The sequence below is a fragment of the Vitis riparia genome, chromosome 8 (genome assembly GCF_004353265.1).
Source record: "Vitis riparia cultivar Riparia Gloire de Montpellier isolate 1030 chromosome 8, EGFV_Vit.rip_1.0, whole genome shotgun sequence".
Taxonomy (NCBI): domain Eukaryota; kingdom Viridiplantae; phylum Streptophyta; class Magnoliopsida; order Vitales; family Vitaceae; genus Vitis; species Vitis riparia.
Window position 1 is genome coordinate 20,207,146 of NC_048438.1, and position 21,135 is coordinate 20,228,280.

Genomic DNA, 21,135 nt, shown 5'->3' on the forward strand with positions numbered 1-21,135 from the left:
TCCTTCTTAGTCACATATGGATTAAAATGGGGGACTAAATTTTAATTCTCCTCTTGAACTTACTCAAGCTACCATGATTCATGAAAAGAAAGGAAGGGTAGACATTTTGAATTCAAAGCAAAATGGTCAAGTCCCATAAGGCCATAACCAAGTTCCCAAGGAGGGCCTCCTTTTACCATAAAAGTCAAGTGCAGTTATGCTACACGACTTGAGACTTGAAGGAAAGAGAAGAAGGCATCCAAAAACCCATTTCACATAATGTACGGAATCAAGGGTTTAGTCACCAAAAGAGCAAAAGGGTTTGGTGGGGCATCTCATCTCATCTTATGGGCATCTTCTAAAATCAATGTATATATTAAATTTGTTGTTGGATGGAAGTGGAGGAGATAAAAGATTTTACTAAATTTAGCAAAGGCTTTAGGCTTTGTTTTTAGACTAGGATGGGTCCTTCTGGTTGTAGGGGTTGTGGGAGGGTAACATGGGCCTTATAATAATAATTCCACACCCATCAACAAATCCAAAACACTAAGTGGGGGCCATGGCCCTTTTTCAGTTTCTAAATATAGCAAGTCTTCATCCCTTTGTCAAGCTTTTTCTAGGGTTTCTGTTTCGTCTATAAACCACATTGAATGGGGGCCTCCCTTTTCTGTTAGGCTTCTCCACTTGCTTCCATCTTTCTATTCAATTCATATGTCCCACTTGCCCCCCTCAACCTCTTCATTCTTTTGCTTCCTCTTGACCACAACTCCTCAAGTTTAGCCTTCTCGAGTTTTTTAAGTGTCGCATGTATGCTTAAGAAAAAAAATCAAGCAATTAGGTAACTTATGAATTTTAAAGCACTTTGATATGTCTGATCCTGCCTTTCGTGCTTTGGTGGGTCTTCGAAAAACAACAACGATTAATTACTATTGCTATAAAACAAGCTCGTGTATAACATAAGTACTTAGAAAAAAGCAATTTAAAATGTCTAAGTAATGCATGAGTGATTAAAAAAACTCAAATCCATTATCAAAACAAGGGTTTTTGAGGCTTTTTTTTTCCTACCTTTTAGTAATAGTTTTGAAAAATTATTTGAAAGGTATAGAAAAATAAAATATTTAAAAATATTAAATTTAATATTAATGAAAACTTTTATACTTGTTAGACCAATTTTATTAAAAAGACTTTTTGCTCTAAAAAATGCTTTTGTCATAAAAAGACATTTTGTATTTAATACAATTTTTATAACATTAATATCCTTTAAAATTATGACTAATTAGCTTTAGTTTCTATCTATCCCAAATAGACTTTAGCTATGTAGTCCAAAATCCAAATTCTAGGGTTACCCATAAATGATGGGTTTTTAAGCTTAGACTTAGAAACTAGTGAGGGTCATTTGGACTAAGCTTCCTTTGACAAGATGGCATATCATGAATTGACTGAACTTGGCCCATGGACAAAAAACCGACGTTCTAAATTTTCAACTATACTTGGCTTTTTTTCCCAACATTGTCTCCTAAATTCTATATATTAGGTATCGGATTATCACTAAGGTTTACATTGAACCTAATACATTAACGTCTTTTACATTAATCAAATGACATAAAGCATCACTACTATTTTTACTCAACAAATTTAAGGAAAATATCATAATAATCTTATGGTCGGTTTTATTTTGAATTCGAGATAAATTATTATTATTATTACTATTAATAATGATATGAATTGCCCATTTTGTTGAATGAGAATAGCACTGTAGAATGAGGCTATCAAGCATTGACAAACATCTTTGAAGTAATTTCTTACAAAGGGAAAAGAAGCACCACCTTTCTTTCGATCAAACTCAGAAGTCAAAAGCCAAGTTTGAAGTTAGAATGTGAAGGGCTTTTGTTGAATTTATATGCAAATCTTCCGGAAGTTTTCAAAAGTGAAGATATTTACATGTTAAGTTATTTCTTTATTTTTTACTTATTTTGCTGAATGGTCTAACTTTAGCTTGTCAGACGTCATTGATTTTTGTTCAAAAATAAATAAAAAAGGGCCTCAGCGTTAAACCCAGCAGGCCCATTAGTATGGGCTGGGCCATGTACACTTGTTACTTAAAGGATGGGCTACACCAATAAAACGACGACGTTCAGTTCGTCCCACGTTGAGAAAGCGAAAGGAAAAATGTAGGGATTTAAGATGACAGCTTTGACTCTACGGCCACGACCTTAACTAGGACAGGATCTGTTCTGTAGGTTGTACCTCTGTATATTCGAGTTCTAAGGAGATAGGAATCAAAGCCTGGTGGATGAATCGGGACCGCATGATCAGAGCGTGATTAACGGTTGGATGATTTCGGATCATCAGACGGTAGAGGATCGTACCAAGTCGGCTCAGACCGGCCTGGTTGGTCATGCGGTTGTATGACAGGCTACTAATCAATTTTTTTTCATTTTTTAAATTTTTTTTACGTGTCAGGCGTCATTTGTAAGTATAGGCTGGGCCGAAGGTATGATCAAAATTTGTTCCGGGTGACACTTGGACCAACCCAACCTATTGATATGGGCTAACCCAAATGATAAACTTAAATTTTGGGAATGCTAGAACCTGACTAATCCAGGGGCTCAACAACCTGGCCCAACCAATTACCATTCCGGTGGCTTCAAATGATGCTGAGTATGTCAGTTTCAATTTCTTCATGGATTGAATCCTAAAAATTTGTTTCGGATGATGAAAAGAAGAAAAAAAAATTAATATTATACTCCCATATTCTCTATTATTCGTTTGATATTGAGAACAAAAAATGTACCAATTTTTAAGTAATTCTTGTTATATTTCATTTTCTTTTGTTTTTTAAGGATAAACTAAATAAAAGAATTTACAATTCCGTTTTTCATCGTATGGAAATGGAGAAAATAAGGATTTATTTGGAAATTATTTTTCAAAATTCTTCAAAACAAAAAACACAAAAAACATGTTTGACAATCAAACACTATTTTTTATTTTTTATTCTTAAAATCAGAAAATATAGTATTTTCATAAAATATTTTTTAGTTATTTTCTATTGTTTTCGTTTATTTTCTAAAGACTGTTTTAAAAATTAATTATACAAACATGTGAAATGATTAAAATAAAACAATAAATATAAAATTATTTTTAAAACATATTTAAAAATATTAAAATATGTTAAAAATATTTTAAGTTTTCAAATAGATTTTTGTTTTACAAAATCAAAGAATAATTCAAAAACCATTTTTGCAAAATTATTTTCGAAAATAGTTATTAAGTAATTTAAAATCCTCATCATATTCTTCATTTCAAAGAGCATTTTACTTAATGGATAAGGGCGAAGACTAGTTGAGATGGGTTCAAGACCCAAGTTGAGGCTTGGAAGGGCAAAAGGAAGACCAAAAGTTAGATGGGTTGAGGTACCAAGAAAAACATGTCCACCAAACATCTTAAAAAGAGTGCAATAAAATGGGTTTATCTTATTTTTATTAGGTTTTCGGACAATAATTTATTTTGTTAACAATGTTTATCTATTTTTATTTTATTATTAATATATATACGGATTTTAAAAAAATTATATTGCTAGTTTGAAATTTTCACTTAAATATTAAACAATTGGCTTTGATAGATAGTGTAATCATCCTTACTTCTTTCTTAAGCTCTTTGTAAAAGCAAAAAAGTACTTCCATATAACCATAAAGGAGAGTTTGGAATTGGGAATAAATTGTAGCAACCAAATATGGTTTTACTTATGAGGATATAATCTTCCAACTCACACATTCAGGGCTACTAAACTGGACATTTGATGACTAAAATAAGAGAATGAAGCAGGAGAAACACTCGATGCCAGTCCCCACATCACCCAAAAAAAAGCCATGGTTAATGCTTTTGTGTGTGCTTTGAAAAAATTCTACAGTGGGACGAAGGCCCAAAGAAAGCAAAGCATCCAGCTTTATTTCTTTACCCATAAAGCATAAGACGCATATACTGGAAGCATGTGATGGATTCTTGTGGGGCATGCATGCATCACAAAAGTCCAATTCAAGGTGTGTGTAGCATATTCCCACTTTCGCCTCTGTGAGAGATTTTACCAAATGCCTCTGTTGTGAAGAAGAGGTCTCCATCACCTTCACCTTTTCAGACCACACCCATTTCCACTCCCTAAGATATGTGTTCTTCCAAGTTGGGACATTTGACACAGGCCATGCGTGCACTTGCTCCAATGTGATCAAGAAATGCCATATTCTTCGGGTTTCTTGGGCGTTCAAGGCAACAAGATTGGCTAGAAAATGGGATTATGTCGTGTAAGGTAAGAAAAAATGTGACCAACATATGAAAAATATTTGCAGGAAAGGGTAGACATAATGTGATGGGGTATGAAATTTAGGTATGGTACCTCTTCAATGTCATAGAGTTTTCCTTCAAAAAAAAAAAAAAAATTGAAAGGGTTCAATGAGAAGGGGCATTGAGGCTGTGTGTTTCCCATTTCTGAGACTGAAGTGGTAGTTTGTCTTTATTGATCACCATCAAGATTGGGTTCAATGGGAAGGGCATTTAAGCTTTGAGCTTCTCAACTCGGACTACTCGGGTAGTCAAGTGGTGTCTCCATCCACTACAACCCTCCCCACCAAAGATACTCCTGGCCCATGAATAATAAAGATGGATGATTCACATCTATTCACAAAATGTAAAAAATAGACGGATCAAAGTGGCCCTACTTTATATATTTGGCTCGAAAGCTACACACAACCCCACCTTATATATTGGTGTGTGTATATATTTTCAGATAGTATCATTTTGGGTATATCCTTAATCCTTACATGCATTTTGGTGAAGGATCCAAACACAGCCCTAAATGACCTTAAGGGGCACCTACAACTACAAAGAGGAAAAGACAAGTAGTGAAAGTCTGGTTACAGGTTGTAAAGGTAAAAACAGCACAGGTCCCCAAACAAACATCCAAAATCAGAAGAGGCTACAAAATTCCATGAATCAATGAGCCATTTTCTACCCCCAAAACCTTTATCACGTACGCCCGCGGTCAAAAAATAGCTGTTGAAAATAGACAAGTTACTCCAGAAAAGCAGTAGGCACACAGTCAAGTAAACCCATCTTTCAACTAGAGGGCAAAAGTATCTTCCCATTACTGCATTTTTCTCATAACACATTTTTTACAGCATGTCTTTACGGTTAGAACTCACCAAAAATTTCCCAGTCCAAGTGCAATGGCGAGTTTCATATTAGCCCATTTTTGGACCAAAAAAAACCACATTAAGGAATCATACAAAGCCAACATCTAGCCCTAATCTGATCAAGCATGCGCTGTTGTTCATTGTTCAAAGAAGATGGCAACTAAGAAAACAAATGGCTTAAGGCAATCGCATTGACTCCATCATTTGCTATTTCCCTGGAATAAACAAAGGGACAATGAAGCAGCAAAGAATGTGTTTTGTTCATTGTCCAAGTACAAGCATGCCCAGATTATTTCACAAAGAAATCAGTATAATATAATAAATTACTATCACTAAATTCCACATGAATATGATAAACAACATACTAGATCTGTTGGCTTAAGAAGGAAACAAACTAGCAAGGAATCGCTATAATGTACAGACCAAACTCTGTTTTACAAGTAAAACAATCTAGCTTTGGTTTGCTTTGGTATTAGCTGTTTTACATGGACGCCTCTCATCTGCAAGAAAAAGAATCTAGCTTTGTTTAATCAAAACAAGCTCAGCATAGAAAATGTAGCCACAATGAATGGATGATGACAGACAAATCAACCAAGATACAATCAGAAACAAGATTTACTGGGATGGGAGCAGATGTGCCATTAAAGAAACCAGCTAGTAATTAAGGATATAGCACAGAGAAACTCAAATCACGGCCTACAAAATTACAAATGAACATGGATTGATTACCATGGAGTCAAGACACAAAGTTTGAAACAGAAATCCTATAAATGACATAATAAAACACAAATCCACAAACCTACTAAGCTTCAAGGGAGAGGTTACATATCATACCAGGTCCCAACATTCGCAGCTAATGGAAAGAAAACAAACAAGCTCCATTTGTTTCTACATCTTCTTCACTGACTGGAAAAGGGAAAAGAAGAAAACATAACGGGCAAATCCAATGCAATACCGCATCACATGAATTGCATAATGCCAGTTTGCTTGCTCATAACATGCAGTCAGTTCTGGCTGGCAACCTCCTGAAGAAATTCAGGGGCACTGAAGGAAGCTTATGACGGAACCTGGGATGTCTCAACACATAAAATCCTGTCAAAAGAGCCACAACCTGAAAGGGTGTAACATACAGAACTATGGCAGCAACCAAACAGAAAGCACAAACAGTGCTGTAGCTCTCGGGTCTCGCCAGCTCAGCAAAGATTGCAGCCTCTCCCTTGAGTTGCCAAGTCACCAACCACAGTCTGAATCCTCCCTGCAATACTTCTCAATCGATCATATCTCATCCTTACAACATCAGAAGGCCGGGAAGTTGGAAATGTATCGAATTCTTCATCCAGTTCATCAGGATGTGCAGAATCAGCATGGGAGAGACGAGTGTCCATGTGTGGAGGATGCCTTGGCCTCCATCTGAAGTACCAAACTCCAATCAAGAAAAGATAGAGGAAAATTGTGGGTAAAATGAGCTCAGGATACATGACCAGTATAAAGAACAATATGTGAATCAGGACGGTTGTAATGGAGTTCTTCCAATTGCATATCTGATCAAACCATTTTCCCACAGCAATTAGCCCACCCAAAACCCCCATGATCCTGAAAAAGTTGGCTTTGCTTCTTCTCATACTCCACATGTGGGAACCCACATCCAGCATATACTCCACCACTTCTTTTCTCAGTGGTGGCTCGGCACGGCTCAGCCTCATTGAGACAATCTGGGTGGCCTGATGCCTCAAGCTATCTAGCTGATTAACAGTTAACGGATGAAGGTAGTGCATTTTGGCAACAGTGGTTGTGAGTACATATGCATCATATTAAGCAAAGATGAGCAAGTAAACCTCACAGCCAAATGAATTTCACCCATCTTCTTCACTCCAGTTGGATGTAAGACAAGAAGTGGGTATGAGTGTGTATAAACACGATCAGTCTCAAGGGTTGAAAGGCGAATTCTTACCTTTCCAATCCTCGAGTCCTTGGTCGCTCCTCCAGCCTTATCACCTCCATGCAAATGACAGTTGTCAAACACCCCAATAGTTATGACAGTACATGGTCATAAACCTCCCATGTGTATTGCTCATTCCACTTGGGAGTAGAGCTATCTATGATTGTCCTCGTCCTAACCCACTTTTGACCATATTTGGCCACACAATAAGCATCAGTCGTTCCCCGCCCATCTTTCGTCTTCATCGGCAACAACCCCTGAGCATTCAAAATCCCCAATTCCAGAACGCCAATGCTAGACTTCCACAACCGTTTTTCTGTTGGTCTAAGATCACTACTGTAGTGTGTTGACTCATCCAGAACATGATAACCACCCTCCAAACAGATCCTCAAATGAATCCTGCTTGCAAACTTGATCTCCTTCTTCTTTTGCTCCCCATCCACAACAATATGCTTCTCAAGATTAAACCACCTCGAGTTCATAATTTTATGATCAAACCTTCTATCCACATACTGTAAAGGAATTGCACACCTCCCCAAGACCTCATCTTTGTTGTTTCCAACCCTATCTTCCACACTCAAAATCAAGGGCTCCTCAAATGGCTCAGATGCCACAAACATCAAATCCTCATTCCACATTGGATTGATGGATTTGATCTGAGAAATTCTAGTTCTCAGAGCCTGATTTCCTAGAATAGCCTTCACAAAAACTTCAGGATACCGACCCCTATCAGTTGGTTGCAGGTCCTGAGCTTCAATCACATTAACCCTCAGATACCATAGCTTAGGCGAGAGATACACCTTTGATCTCATATTTGCAAGACCATCACTACCACTGACCGCTGCAGCATCAGAATGCCATGCATCCGGAAATGCTTCATCTGCTTGAGTACCCATCCAAACGGCCAACATCAGCTCTCCTCCTTTAACCTTGTCCCCCTTTCTGTCCTCCAACCTATACCACTGAGGTGCCAGAGGACTGTCCGGGGGAACCCGCTTTGGAACCTCATTGAGATCAAATACAACCCGACCTATGTAGTCATCCTTCACAAAATCCTTATCTTTCACTATAACCTCCAGCATTGAAGCCTGCATCCGATCTTTTGAGAAAGCAAACACCCGGTTCCATTCTGGATTAGTTTTCTTCTCAAAATGTGGTGTGGTGCCCTTATAGTTTCCAAGCTTAACTTCAACATACGGGTCACAGCTTCCTGTAACGTCCTTTGATGGTAAATCTTTTGCTTTAACAACACGAACATATAGATATTGCATTTGCTCAACGAGGTCATATGTGCTTGTGAGCTTATCCCCGGTGACCTTTCCCCCACCGAGGTGGGGAGAGGTCTCCTTCAGAGAAAAATCGTCAGGTGGTGGTCTGTGCATTTTCTGATTCTCAAGGGGAGAACTTGAAGCAACGGTCGAGTATTATAGAAGCCGAAACGGGGTTCAAAATTTCGAAAACCCCTTAATCCCTAACAGATCGGAATTTAGATTCGATTAGCCGTTAGAGAAGAACAAACTCAGATGCCTATATATGCGGAATGGAAAATATCACAAATTTTGAACATTTCAAAGCAAAACAAACGTCAGATGTGCAACGGATAGTTAAATAGAAGCCAAAATGACAATAAATGAAAGCACAATGGCAACCTATACACTTGAAACCCTAGATCTCCGATACGTGAAGAAGCATTGAACTGGACTATCAACAAAGTTGCTTCAAAACGTTCCGATCCGAATGCTGGAACCCTGTAAAATCAAAGCCGCATCTGAAATAGTAACACTTGTTCATTTCCTAGGAAAACGGAGGAAAAAAGAAAAAGGAAAGGAAAATGTAATTTGACGATTTCCATTTTCTGCCGTTTGGTTCTCAGGAGGGGAAAAAGAAAAGAAAACCTCAGCTGAGTTTATCGTCCTTCTTGCTTGTGTTTTCACACACCATAATAATGAAAAAGAAAAATATTTCAAAACTTCTTTTTGTTTCCTTTTTTTCTCCATTTCTCAGTCGCTTAACTCCGCATAACGTCTGAATCTCGTACCGAAATAGAGAGCACCAGAGCAGAGATGAAAACAGTACAGATAAAACAATCTACGATACAAAGGGAAAAAAAAAAAAAAGGTTTAAAGGAAAAACATGTTTGGTTGCTGCGAAAACGAAAGAAACGTAACTTAAAAAACTTTTCCCTTTCTGCTGTTTGCTTCTCGGAGGGAAAAAGCTGAGTTGAGCAGCTATTTTCATTTTTCTCTCATAAACCTCAAAACAATCAATTTTAAAAAAATTAAAAAAAAAAAAATCTAGAACATTTTCTTTTTCCTCCCTTTTCCTCCAGTTTCTCAGAAACCAAACGGAGTACATTACAGCACAAAAGAAAGCTCAAACAAAAGCTCACAAGAACCACAGAAAAAAGAGGAGAACGAAGAATGCGCAGAAGCTGAAGGAGGTGGGTTGTACAGAGAGAAACGTACCTCGAGGAAAGGATTTAGCAAAACCCCAGAAGCAGGATGCTGAGCGTTAGAGGCGATGTAGAGAGAAGGGTTTGTGAGACTGAAATCAAATAGATAATGAAAAGAGAGAGAGAGAAAAAGAGTTTTCCAGAGGGAGAATGAAACTCTAGAGAGAGAGGGCTTCGGTGGGATCTGAATATGTGGGGAATACAAAGATAGAAGCCAAATACACTGCCACCTTTTCCCTTTTCTTTTCTTTTTTCCCCTTTTTTTTAATTTTTATTTTTATTTTTTATTTCTTAGACTCTTGTTCTTACTCTCTGTTGCTGTACAGGGCAACGGTCAAGCGTGCCAAGACTGTGGTCGGCCTCACGCACGTGCCTCACTTATTTTAATTTATTTATCCATTTATTTATAGTACATATATCAAAAACCTCCCCCAGGTTCATCCTAATCTCACTAGCATCACCTTCCACCTCAATGCTAGTTTTAATAAATAAATAAATAAAATCATTTTATTTATTTTAAGTATATAATAATTAAATAATTTTAAATTTAATAAAATTTTAAATAATTAAATTAAATTTATTTAATTTTATATTTTACAGTGAAACAACATGCATAAAAAAAAATCATTTTTTTTAATATTTTATTGTGGAAGCATTTGATTGATATTTGGAACAACTTAGGGAGGTTTGTGATATTTTTGGACAATTTCAATACAAATGGTGTGCAGCACTCTCTGACGTATAAAGTTGCATGTACTCGCATTGTGTAGTCATCAACGGAGTGGAGATCGGGGTAGCACGAAAGGGCGGTGCTGCACGGCAGTAGTATGACACGTGTCAGGAGGAGCTAGGCCACGTAAGAAATCTACGAGACAGCAACGCGTGGGAGTGTTGTTGATGGTGAACAGAACAACAGCGCTTCTAAGTTCTGTACCTTTACAGGTGTCGCGGTCAGATATTCTTTGCTTCGTTTGAACACCACCAACTACGTTGATTTGGGCCGATGCCGAATATCTGGGCTTGTTTTGGGCTGGCCCAACCCAACTCATCACCACAACAGCCCACTATAAAAAGCATTTGTATTTTTAACACAAAATTTGGACTTCTAAATCCAGGAAAGGAAAAAATTTGGACTTCGAAGCACGTGTTCACCTCCTTCTAAGTAATTTATATATCAACACTTAAATTTACACATATGTTTGGTTGGTAGTGATAAAATATGATATGTATATCATAATATATAATATCTTATTGGATATAATTTACATATTTTAGGATATCATTTGTAAATAGATATGATGTTTTTAGATATTATATCTAATGAATATAATATTTAAGGTAATATATCTAATAAGATATATTATATCATTTATATTTAATTTGTAAATAAATATAAAATAAAAATAAAATATGTAATATTTTAAATGTTTAATATTTGTTTAAAATAAAAATTATAATATGATATATATTAAAAAAATTGAACTTTTTTTATATTTAAAAATCGTTCAATAATTTAAAATCAACTAAATTATTATTATTTATTTATTATTAATATTTATAAAAATATATATATTTTATTATTCTCTCTCTATATATATATATATATATATATTAATTACAATATACTTTATAGATATTTTTTTAGATTTTTCGATTAGCAATTTAATTTATGAGTTAAAATATTATATTTTGCAACATAAATAATATATAATAAATAAATAAATAAATTTATGATATATAAAATGTATATCTTACAAGATTAACATATCTCACTTGATAGTGATATAAAAAAAATATTATGAATAATATATTTTATCACTTATCTTATCAATGATCAGTAAAACGTAATAATTTATCATGTCTCATTAATTATTAAACATGAAATAAGGCATATTATTACATTTTTTATCATGTCTTGTATCATATTCGGTCAATCAAATATGGTCCTAATACATATATTAGATGCATATTATATAAGTTAAATATTATACTTATTTGCATAAGAGTGACTCATCATAAAAAACTTCAAAACAGTTTATTAAATGAGCCGATTTTCATCAATTATCATGAATGTTTTTTGAAATAATTATAGAATATAACAAGTTTATTTGGAAACTATTTTTTAAAATAATTTTTTATTCTTAAAAAAATGGAAAATAAGACGTTTTCGGATGACATGTTTTAATTGTTTTTATTCATTTTTTGAAATTTGTTTTAAAAATTGATTATACAAGAAAAATAAAACATTAGATATAAAAATTATTTTTTAAATATATTTAAAAATATTTATAACATGTTAAAAATATTTTAGGTTTGAAAATAAATATTTTATTTTATAAAAATAAAAATAAAAATGGTTCTAAAAACTAGTTTTTAAAATTATTTTTGAAAATAATTATAAAAAAGCCGCTTTATTCACGTATGCGGAACAACTTTTTGATTGCGTGATTTTATAATAATAGGATGCGGATTTCATTTTCCGTCCAAACAAACACCCTCTCACATGTAAGGGCAAAAAGGTCGTTATGCACACTACAGTTCAAAGTAGTACGTCTAACGTTGTCCCCATTGTTTCGTGAGAGCCAAGACAAAGGAAAGAAAATTGGAACTTGGAATCCAATGAGAAATGAGAATGGTAGGTAGAACAATTTACGTATTGAAACGTCCATACCAAGGAAACCTAATCTAACCTCCTCCCTTCATACTTCAAACCACCCATCATACCATCAAAACTAAAGGAACCAACCCCCTCGCACCACCCCCGCCAACAAAAAAAAAAGGAAGAAGAAGAAAGGACAGATGGTAAATGTGGGGATCACATGTTCCAACTTCCAACCTCATTGTGATGCTCTATACATACATTATTTCTAATTCATATTATTTATTTTTTATTCAACGATAAAATAAAATTAAAATTAAATTATTACATTTTATATCAATTTTAATTATATATATTTTTATAATAAAACAAAACATAATATTTTTTTTTCCTTAATACTTACAACTAAAAATAACATTACACCGTGATAACTATAATTTTCAAAAAATTTATTTGATTGTGATTCATTATTTTGATAGGACTTTTGATTTAACGGTTACATAATTTAGTTATAAACCCGAGTATAAGGTCAAAATAGTGCCTTTAAAGAAAAATAATAATAAAAATAGACCATCTCCCAAAATATTTATCAATCTCGTATTTATAATCATGTCAACATTTACGTAAATTTTTTTAAGTGTAAAAATCATAAATAATTACCAATTGTGGTTTTAAAATGAAACTTTATGCTTTGCGTAAGCATTGCTTTGACAAATATTTTTAACACAAGTTTAGATTGAAAATATAATTTAAACATTGACAAATATTTTTAACATAAGTTTAGATTAAGAATATATTTTAAACAATAGATTACTTTAATCAAAACTCTATCAACCCAATATGTACCATTTATTATATTTTATTAAATTAAAGAAATCTTTTGTCATTCATCTTTTCCTCTCTCGAGGCTGCACGTGACTCTTGAAAAAACCCTCAATTTGGCAAAGAAAATAACCTGCAGCAAAAAATGAGAACGAGCCCGAAATGGGGGTCTACAATAGGCCATCTCCCAAAATATTTATCAATCTAGTATTTATAATCACGTAAACATTTACGTATTTTTTTTAGTGTAAAAACCATAAATAATTACTACACGTGATTTTAAAATGAAACTTGATGTTATGCATAGACATCACTTTGATAAATATTTTTAACACAAATTTAGATTGACAATATATTTTAAACAACAAATTACTTTGATTGAAACTCTATCAACCCAATATGTACCATGTATTTTATTTTATTAAATTAAAGAAATCTTTTGTCATTCATTTTTCCCTCTTAGCTTGAAAATGTTCCACATGATTAGATTTTGTTTGCATATTACCAAATTTGAGAGAAAGTATCAGCATACAAGGAGACAAAAATAAAAGAAAAGATCAAATAAAACTAAACATTAATTAAATATGAGACAAAATAAGAATTATGATAATGTATTTGGTCCTATTATCAATCAAATATGAGATATATCGAACAAGGGCTCATGAGTGTAAGGCTCAGTTTTGCCGGCCGGGCCCGACCCAACCAGTTGGCACTTTCAAAGGAAAATAAATAAAAGCAAAAGCATATAGATAAGTGCATGAAAGGGCTAAAAAAGAAGACATTATAATTGTTAGGATAGATAAGAGCATAAATATAAATAAAGGCTACGCTAAGAGGTTTCATAATACATCCCATCAAAATCAATTTGATTGGTTTGCAGGTGGTCCCTTGCTTGTCTTTAAGTCATGGAGATAGGTCGACTTTCTAGATGTTGTAGGCCCAAAGGGTAAGTGTGGAGAGAGAAGGGGGTCAGGGTAAGTTTTGTTTGAGAAGTACTTTTAAAAATAGTTTTGGTGAATAAAAGTTTGTTTAATAATAAAAAATGTATTTAATAAAAAATCATATATAATATTTTTATTTTAATCATATTTTATTTTAAAATAATTCTAAATAGATGTTATTAAGATTAATAATGTTTGGTAGGATCGCTTTCTTAGAGATTTTCTGGAGAAAGTGTTGTGGAAAGCCATCATTTCGGTGGGCGAACGCAGGTTGGGAATGTGACACTTCCAAGAAAGAAGAAACGAGTTACATGGTCTCACTGCTTTGCTCAGTGATCATTGATTTTCTCTGTTTATTTTATTATATTTTATTTAACCCATCACAACTCTGAATGGTTGATGGTTTATTGATTGTGTTGATCGTCCCACCTTTGGGTTGTTTTCTGCTTGTGGGGATGACGGTGACCTTTGGTATTTCTTTTTCTCTTTTTGTATTTCTCTTCCTAGAATATGTTGTTGTGGGGGTTCAGTTGGTGATGAGAAGGGTTTTTATTAACTTGTAAGGGCCTAAGAAATTCTTTTTGTCAACCCACGAGCGTTTTTGGTGTATAACTATCTTTCCATTTGCTAGATAGTGAATTAGGGCTTGCTGCCTGCTTGATGATCCTTATAAAACTCATGAAATGATTCTCACCTTTACAGAAGACCCATAACAGTTGTTGGCTGAATGATACTGTCCAGTGATTTGAAAGGATCGATGTGTTTTGAGATGGGTTCTCACATTTGGAGAAGGTCATTGGATTTGTTGTTTGATTATCCTTTTGTAGGCGATTTGATTAGGTTTTGTTAATTATAAAGATGCATTGGAGCAGTAATTTAGGGGGTGATGGTCTGTTTTTAAATGGGTTGTACCAATTTGAGAGTGTCTATTTAAATCAATTGTTTACTGGCATAATTTGGAAGGAATGACACCCCAATCTGGAGAAGGTTTATTCAGATTAGCATGTGTGTTCTTTGGTCTGAGATTGTAGTTTTATTGTCAAGAGTTTTTATTTTTTTCTCGGACTTAATTTAATAATTTCTTTATTTTCATTGATTTCATTCTTATCAGGGAGGTGTTTGTACATGCTGATGGATTTCATGTCTGTATGGGTTTGTAAATCATAATTGTTTCCATTGATGCTGATGGGGTCACTATTGATCCAGTATAGACCTTTTGGTTCATCCGAGTTGGAAAAGAGTTGGCTGTAAACTACTAAACCGTAATTTTCAACTTTATTTTTTGCAATGCAAGCAAGCACAGTACATAAGAGTATGATTCCTCTTTGGTGAAGAAGAGGAGCAGGCTAAAGTGCTGGAGGTTAGTTGTAGCCTTAACAATGTGGTATGCAAGCTGAAACTGAAAAACTACAAGCAGGCTGAAATATAATCAGAACACTGTATGGTATTATTGTCATGATTCGTGGGGTTTTTAAAGAATGCAAACACTCACTTGAAGATTCATCGTGGGTTTCTTGGCTGATAATTGTTGGTGTTTATACAGGAAGTAATATGATGTTGGATGTAGGGTTGTAATATGATCTTCCATTAAAGTATGACATGAAGATGTTTGACTTTTAAAATATTTGGTTCATAAAATAAATTATTCATTACATGGAGTTGTTCGATTTTTAAAATCTTTCTTCCATGAAAGAATTATATGGTTGAACTCAAGTTTTGTTGTTTCATAAATTGTTCTTGTAAGCGTCTATTTGTAGCAGTTTGTAAGTGTTTATTTATAGCAGCTTGTTGAGTTCTTATGGTTACAAGTTTATTTATTTGGGATTGTGGTTGAATTGATTGGAGCTCTGCCTTGTCAATGCAGAAGCTGCAGGTTTGAGGTCCGCCAGTCCCAAGGGATCCAATAAGTTTGTCAAGTCTCTTTTAACCATCCAATACATTTCATTTTTCTTATCCTCCATGGTCATTATTCACCTTGCAAGATTTTCTCTCAAGATATGTTGGATGTTAAAAATATCTATCGCACAAAATGATGAGGTGATATTTAGTTATTATTTTCTTTGCAGTATGGAGCTTGCAACTTTTGATTAATGAAAGAGATGAGAATGTATTGGCTTATGTTGTTTATAGTTCAGGGTTAACACGAGGAATAAGAATGAGGCTATGAGGTCAAATAGTTCTGGTTTAATATGAGAAACAAGAAGGGGGTTTGTGAGATTAGTAAACCCCTACCTTGTTATGGTATCTAATATACTCCTTTCTCTTCTTATAGCTTTCATGGCACACTTGTTACACCATCTAAAAGCTGTACTGGTGAATGATTTTTCTATCCTTTTCTTTTTATAGCTTTTATGGGGCACCTTATCTTGTATGATAGTATATTATAAATTGCATGTATGATGTAAGATTGTATATTGCCTTTGCTTCATTTTCTTCTTTGTTATTTCCTCTAAAGAGCATACCATTTTTCAATTTTATCTTTTCAAGTCTAGAGAAGTTTTCATTCCTTATGGATTCTTCCCAATTTGTGTTTTATTTTATTGTCTCGTATTCCTATCAAATAATGAATGTGGCAAAAGATTTGGTGTTGGCTGGACTATCTTCATTAGAGAATAGCTTGATATTTCTTATAAGCCTTTCTATGTGGAAGTTAATTGCAGCATCCTTTAAATGTCAAACTCATCTATCTTTCTGAGTGGAAGTTAATTGCAACGTCCTTGAAGTTGATTATAGGGGACATCTTCCTTGATTTTCTTTTCATAGTATAGACAGTTTTTTGATTCGTAAATATTCAATGTATTAAAAGCGTCCAACAAAATGGCCACTAAAGTATACATGATATGTACAAAGGCACCACTTAACTGAGTGGTAGAATACAAAAAACAACTCCCAACCACTACTTAAAGCTTAGGTTGTCAATATAGTCCAACATGGACAAGAAATCAACTCCTATGCACACACCGACTCTTTCCCAGAAATTACACACACAAAAAAAATTAAATTGTTTTGAGTGCTTGTTCTGTTTGTTCGAAATTCTTAAACGCTCACCTATTTCTCTCCATCCGTATTGTCCAAAAATAAATAAGGGAGCAGTTCTCCAAGTTATTTCTCTCCTCTCATAAGGACCTTTCAAATATCTATTTTGACTATTGATATCTGAAAGGTTCCTGGGTGTTCATCAGTTATGAGAAGATATCCTTGTAAAATGGATTAATAAGAACACTATAGTTAAGTACCCATTTGGGAGGAGGAACCTCAGGACTTAAGTTTTTTTATTCTTTATTTATCATCTCATGCAAATGTTGCACTTAAATAGGATTTGTCCAAAGAAAAAGGTGATGTTGACACAGAGAGGTTAGTACTTTTTTGTTCTTATTTTTATAAGATAATCAAGTTTCAGTGAAGGACACAAGTAAGAGGGAGAGTGGTAGAAGGGAAAAAGAGAGAGAGGAAGAGAGGTTAGTGCTTTTCTGCTTTTGCTTTTATAAGATAATCTAGTTTCATCACCAATAGATGAATTGTGATATGAATTTATGAAATTTTTTGCTCTTGTGTTCATATCTAATCATATAGTCTAGTAATTATGATATTTTTTCCTTTGTTTGTATTGCCTGTGAAATAATGAGCAACTAAGTGTTGGGAATTCATTGGAACACTCCTTGTCGGACTGTTATATGAAGTTTCTGTTGGGCCTTTTTTAGGTGAAGTTATTTGAGTGTCCCTGATATGCCACTTATCTTTCCCCGTCCTTCCATGTTCTTTACCTTAATTTTCTATCTTTTATTTTCTTGTTTTGATTTTTAGAAAACATGCTAGATTGAAGCAAAGGCACCAAGGAGTATGCCCATTCAGATTATTCTATAACATGATATGAGTTTTAAGTTCCTACACATGTAGTAGGATGATCATTAGGACATCAAGAAATGACACTACTTCAATTGTTTTGTTACCATTTTTGTTTAAGACTTGGACTGCCAACTGTTATTGAATACCAAAGATAAGAAGCTGTTTGCATTTAGTTTCTCATTACATTTATGCTTTCAATTAACCATTCTTAGTTATCTGTTAACATATTATCATTTAAATTAATAAATAAAGAACTTATTATTATTATTATTATATACAAAGCAAGTAGATTCTTCATATTGAAAATTAAATTAATAAAATAAATACTAGTTATTAAATAGTTAATAATATTATATATAAATGGCAAATTTAAAATACATTTATTCATTTTTATTTTTAATATGATAAATATACAACAAAAAGCATGTTTGTAAATATAGAATGAAAGAATATATAGCTAAATATATAGATTATATAATAAAATTTTATTTCACTTTTCCATAAATGTTACACTTTATTGATTAAAAATAAATAAATAGAAATTTAATGTATGTTAAATTTTTTCTCTATTATAGTTTAATCTAATAATTTTAAAAACAAAAAAGAAATATTTTTAAAGTTGTTTAATTATGTATATTTTTTTTACTTTTTATTATTATTTTTAATTTTAATAATTTATAAATTATATATTTATATTGTGACATCATGTATAATAGTAGTTTAATACTAGCAAACTAGGAGTCAATTTTTTTTTTTGATTTAATGACCGATCTAATTCAAAAAACATTGGATTTTTCTATAACAATAATTAGAATTATGGCAACCAAGGTTATACTTGAATTTATTTATTTATTTTTAAATAAAGTTAGTATCTAATTCTTTTATTTTAGAAATGAAAAATAGCATGTAAAATTATCACAATAAGGTTGTCTTTTTGCTTCACTTGTCCATCCAAAAAATCCAACTGTCCTACATATTTTAGTGAATTCATGTCATGATCCCACATTTAATTTAAAGAAAAAGGAAAGAATGTACATTGAAATTACCGATGACATTTTGATGTTGTGGAGATTGGCAGTGACAAAAGGTCATCGATCATTCCTATCAATCTTAGGCATAATTAAAACGCATCAGTGAAGCTGAGGGTAAGTGATTTTATATGCGCTTCTCTCGATTTTCTGAATGCATCATATTATTCATTGATTACTGGTTTGTTGATCAATTGTAGACTAAAGCTGATGACAGGTTCAGATGGACCAAGTCGCTTTTGTTCTCTTCTTTTGCAGCATATGCTAGAATCTGCAGAAGGTGGAGTCCTTGTTTGATGTTAATTCATGAGGCAGAAAGGCCACATAAGTACTTGTTCTTATACTCCTCACGATTTCCCTCAGAAGGTTAATATTTGGATTGTTTCCATTGCAGGGAAATCTGAGAAAGGGGCCAGCTCCAATGATGTGCCTCATCTTGATAATGAAGAGTAAACAGCTCCCTGCCTTAAATCTCTCCTCTCTATGCTATATAAATGATTAAACACTAAGTTTTGTGCTCGATTTTTATGTTTTTTTTGTTCTTCTGGCAGTGGCAAGCAGATCAGGGAGGCACTGCAGCTGCAACTTGATCTTCAGAGGCGTCTCCATGAGCAGTACTCAGAGGTATATATGGGCCATGGCCTGCTTTTGTGCAAACATGTCCCTTTCATGTCCAAATACAGAGAAATTTGCAGCTAAGGATCGAAGAACAAACCAATAGGAGCTTCATGGAGGCTCAGGACTTGGATATACAATACTAAAAGGGACTTGAATAGCAGTTAAATTTTATTTTATTTTTTTTCTGCAATTTTCATTCAGGTTCACGGCTACTTGTGCAAGAGTTCTCCACTTGCACAGCAGGCCCAGTGTGCTACATCTTCTTCTGAGGGTGTTTCTATTGCTTCTGCCGATCCTGTATCCCCAGTTCTTCACAGTAAACCCCGAATCAGGTGGACTCCAGATCTTCATGAGCACTTTGTTGAGTGTGTAAATCGCCTGGGTGGAGCTGAGAGTAAGTGGTTTCAATGGGATTTTCCCAGTTTTAGAAATGATTCGTTGTTCATTGAGTATTAGTATGTCGAACAATTGCAGAAGCAACCCCAAAAGCCATACTCAAGCTGATGGATTCAGAAGGACTGACCATCTTTCATGTGAAACGCCATTTGCAGGTAATAGCGATAAGCCTTTGATAATGTTTTATTCAGTCCCGTATTTCTGGGTTTCTTAATCCAGAGATCTGACCTATTTTTGACCTCTTCTGTTCCAGAAATATCGGATTGCAAAGCACAAGCCAGGATTTGCAGGAGGTAAACCCTTGTTTGATGTGAATTCTTGAACCATTCTGTATACTTGTTGAGACCTAAATCATAAGCCTTCACCTCACATGGATGCTGATATTCACTTTGTTTCCGTTGCAGGGAAATCTGAGAACATGGAAGGCAGTTCATCCGTTTGATGTTTGACTTGGACAAGAAGTTAAAGACTCTCCAAAAAGTAGAAAATTTCAGTGCTTTGAAGAATCTGAAGCGCCTCATTTGACATACAATCTTCCTTGAATATCTGAGGAGCCATGGATGGAGTTCGTCAGGCGAGGGGAAAAGGACATCCATTGAGATACGTGATACTTACATTTTAATCCTTCATTGATTATGTGGACATTTTAGTTCTTTACATGGACATCCATTGAGATATATGAAAGTTATATTTTAGTTCCTCTATACTGATGCCATTGATAACCGAAAAGTGAAAATATCCAACACACTTTTGTTGAAGTTGTGCACTTTTGGATTTTGAAATTGTTAACTTAAAATATGTTTTAAGTTAATTTTATCAAACAATCTTAATTCTTAAAGTAAAAATTTAGTAATAAATTTTAAGTTAATAATTTAACTTAAAATCAACTTAAATAATTAAGTCATGAGTATTAAGTTTTACCAAATATCGAGTTTAATTAATGTCATTTAAAAGATGTATTGTAATTTCAAAATTTGAGGGAACAAACTATAATCGTCTAAGTGTAATTTTTCCTTCATTAGAATTTAAAAAAAATGTCAAAATTACTTTAACTTAAATATACATTTTTTAAAAACAAAATAAAATCAAAATTTTGATGTTTTATTGTTTTACCTCTAAAGGGCTTTTTATATTTTACTTGAACATCATCAATCAGTCAGGCCCATGGAACACGTCTCATTTATCAGGATTGGGTCCATGTCCGAAACGTTGAGTTCACCCTCAAGCCCTCTAGTGATTCCACATTGGGCCGATAGAGCTACTGGGCCATACTTGAGGCCCATTTTACATCGTGGCTTCCATTTATTTATCTGATGATTTATGAGTTCA

The 21,135-nt window shown here is 33.8% G+C and overlaps 2 protein-coding genes and 1 non-coding gene across 8 annotated transcripts; 2 read left to right on the top strand and 1 right to left on the bottom strand.

Annotated features, from left to right (window-relative positions):
- The first annotated feature begins 2,186 nt into the window (after positions 1 to 2,186).
- On the top strand, positions 2,187 to 2,397 carry LOC117921369. Its single transcript, XR_004652330.1, has one exon. It is a non-coding gene; the product is annotated as a small nucleolar RNA U3 (small nucleolar RNA).
- Positions 2,398 to 5,968: 3,571 nt separating this feature from the next.
- Positions 5,969 to 9,732, bottom strand: LOC117920542 (FT-interacting protein 3-like). Its single transcript, XM_034838142.1, is given in 7 exon segments — positions 5,969 to 6,323; positions 6,326 to 6,379; positions 6,382 to 6,942; positions 6,945 to 7,211; positions 7,214 to 8,575; positions 8,754 to 8,852; positions 9,570 to 9,732. Coding segments are annotated over 5 exon segments (2,322 nt in total). The 5' UTR covers positions 8,487 to 8,575; positions 8,754 to 8,852; positions 9,570 to 9,732; the 3' UTR covers positions 5,969 to 6,156.
- Positions 9,733 to 15,640: 5,908 nt separating this feature from the next.
- Positions 15,641 to 20,510, top strand: LOC117919688 (myb family transcription factor PHL5-like). Of its 6 annotated transcripts, none has more exons than XM_034836914.1 (9): positions 15,641 to 16,231; positions 18,843 to 18,909; positions 18,993 to 19,072; positions 19,187 to 19,241; positions 19,344 to 19,416; positions 19,612 to 19,804; positions 19,885 to 19,961; positions 20,060 to 20,099; positions 20,211 to 20,510. In XM_034836914.1, exons 3-9 carry the CDS (start codon positions 19,003 to 19,005, stop codon positions 20,246 to 20,248), a joined length of 546 nt encoding a protein of 181 aa, XP_034692805.1. In that variant the 5' UTR covers positions 15,641 to 16,231; positions 18,843 to 18,909; positions 18,993 to 19,002; the 3' UTR covers positions 20,249 to 20,510. The 6 variants fall into 6 exon arrangements, with proteins under 6 accessions (XP_034692805.1, XP_034692808.1, XP_034692807.1 ...); XM_034836917.1 differs by having other exon boundaries at positions 19,010 to 19,072; XM_034836916.1 differs by lacking the exon at positions 15,641 to 16,231 and adding an exon at positions 16,518 to 17,376 and having other exon boundaries at positions 18,835 to 18,909.
- The last annotated feature ends 625 nt before the right edge of the window (positions 20,511 to 21,135 follow it).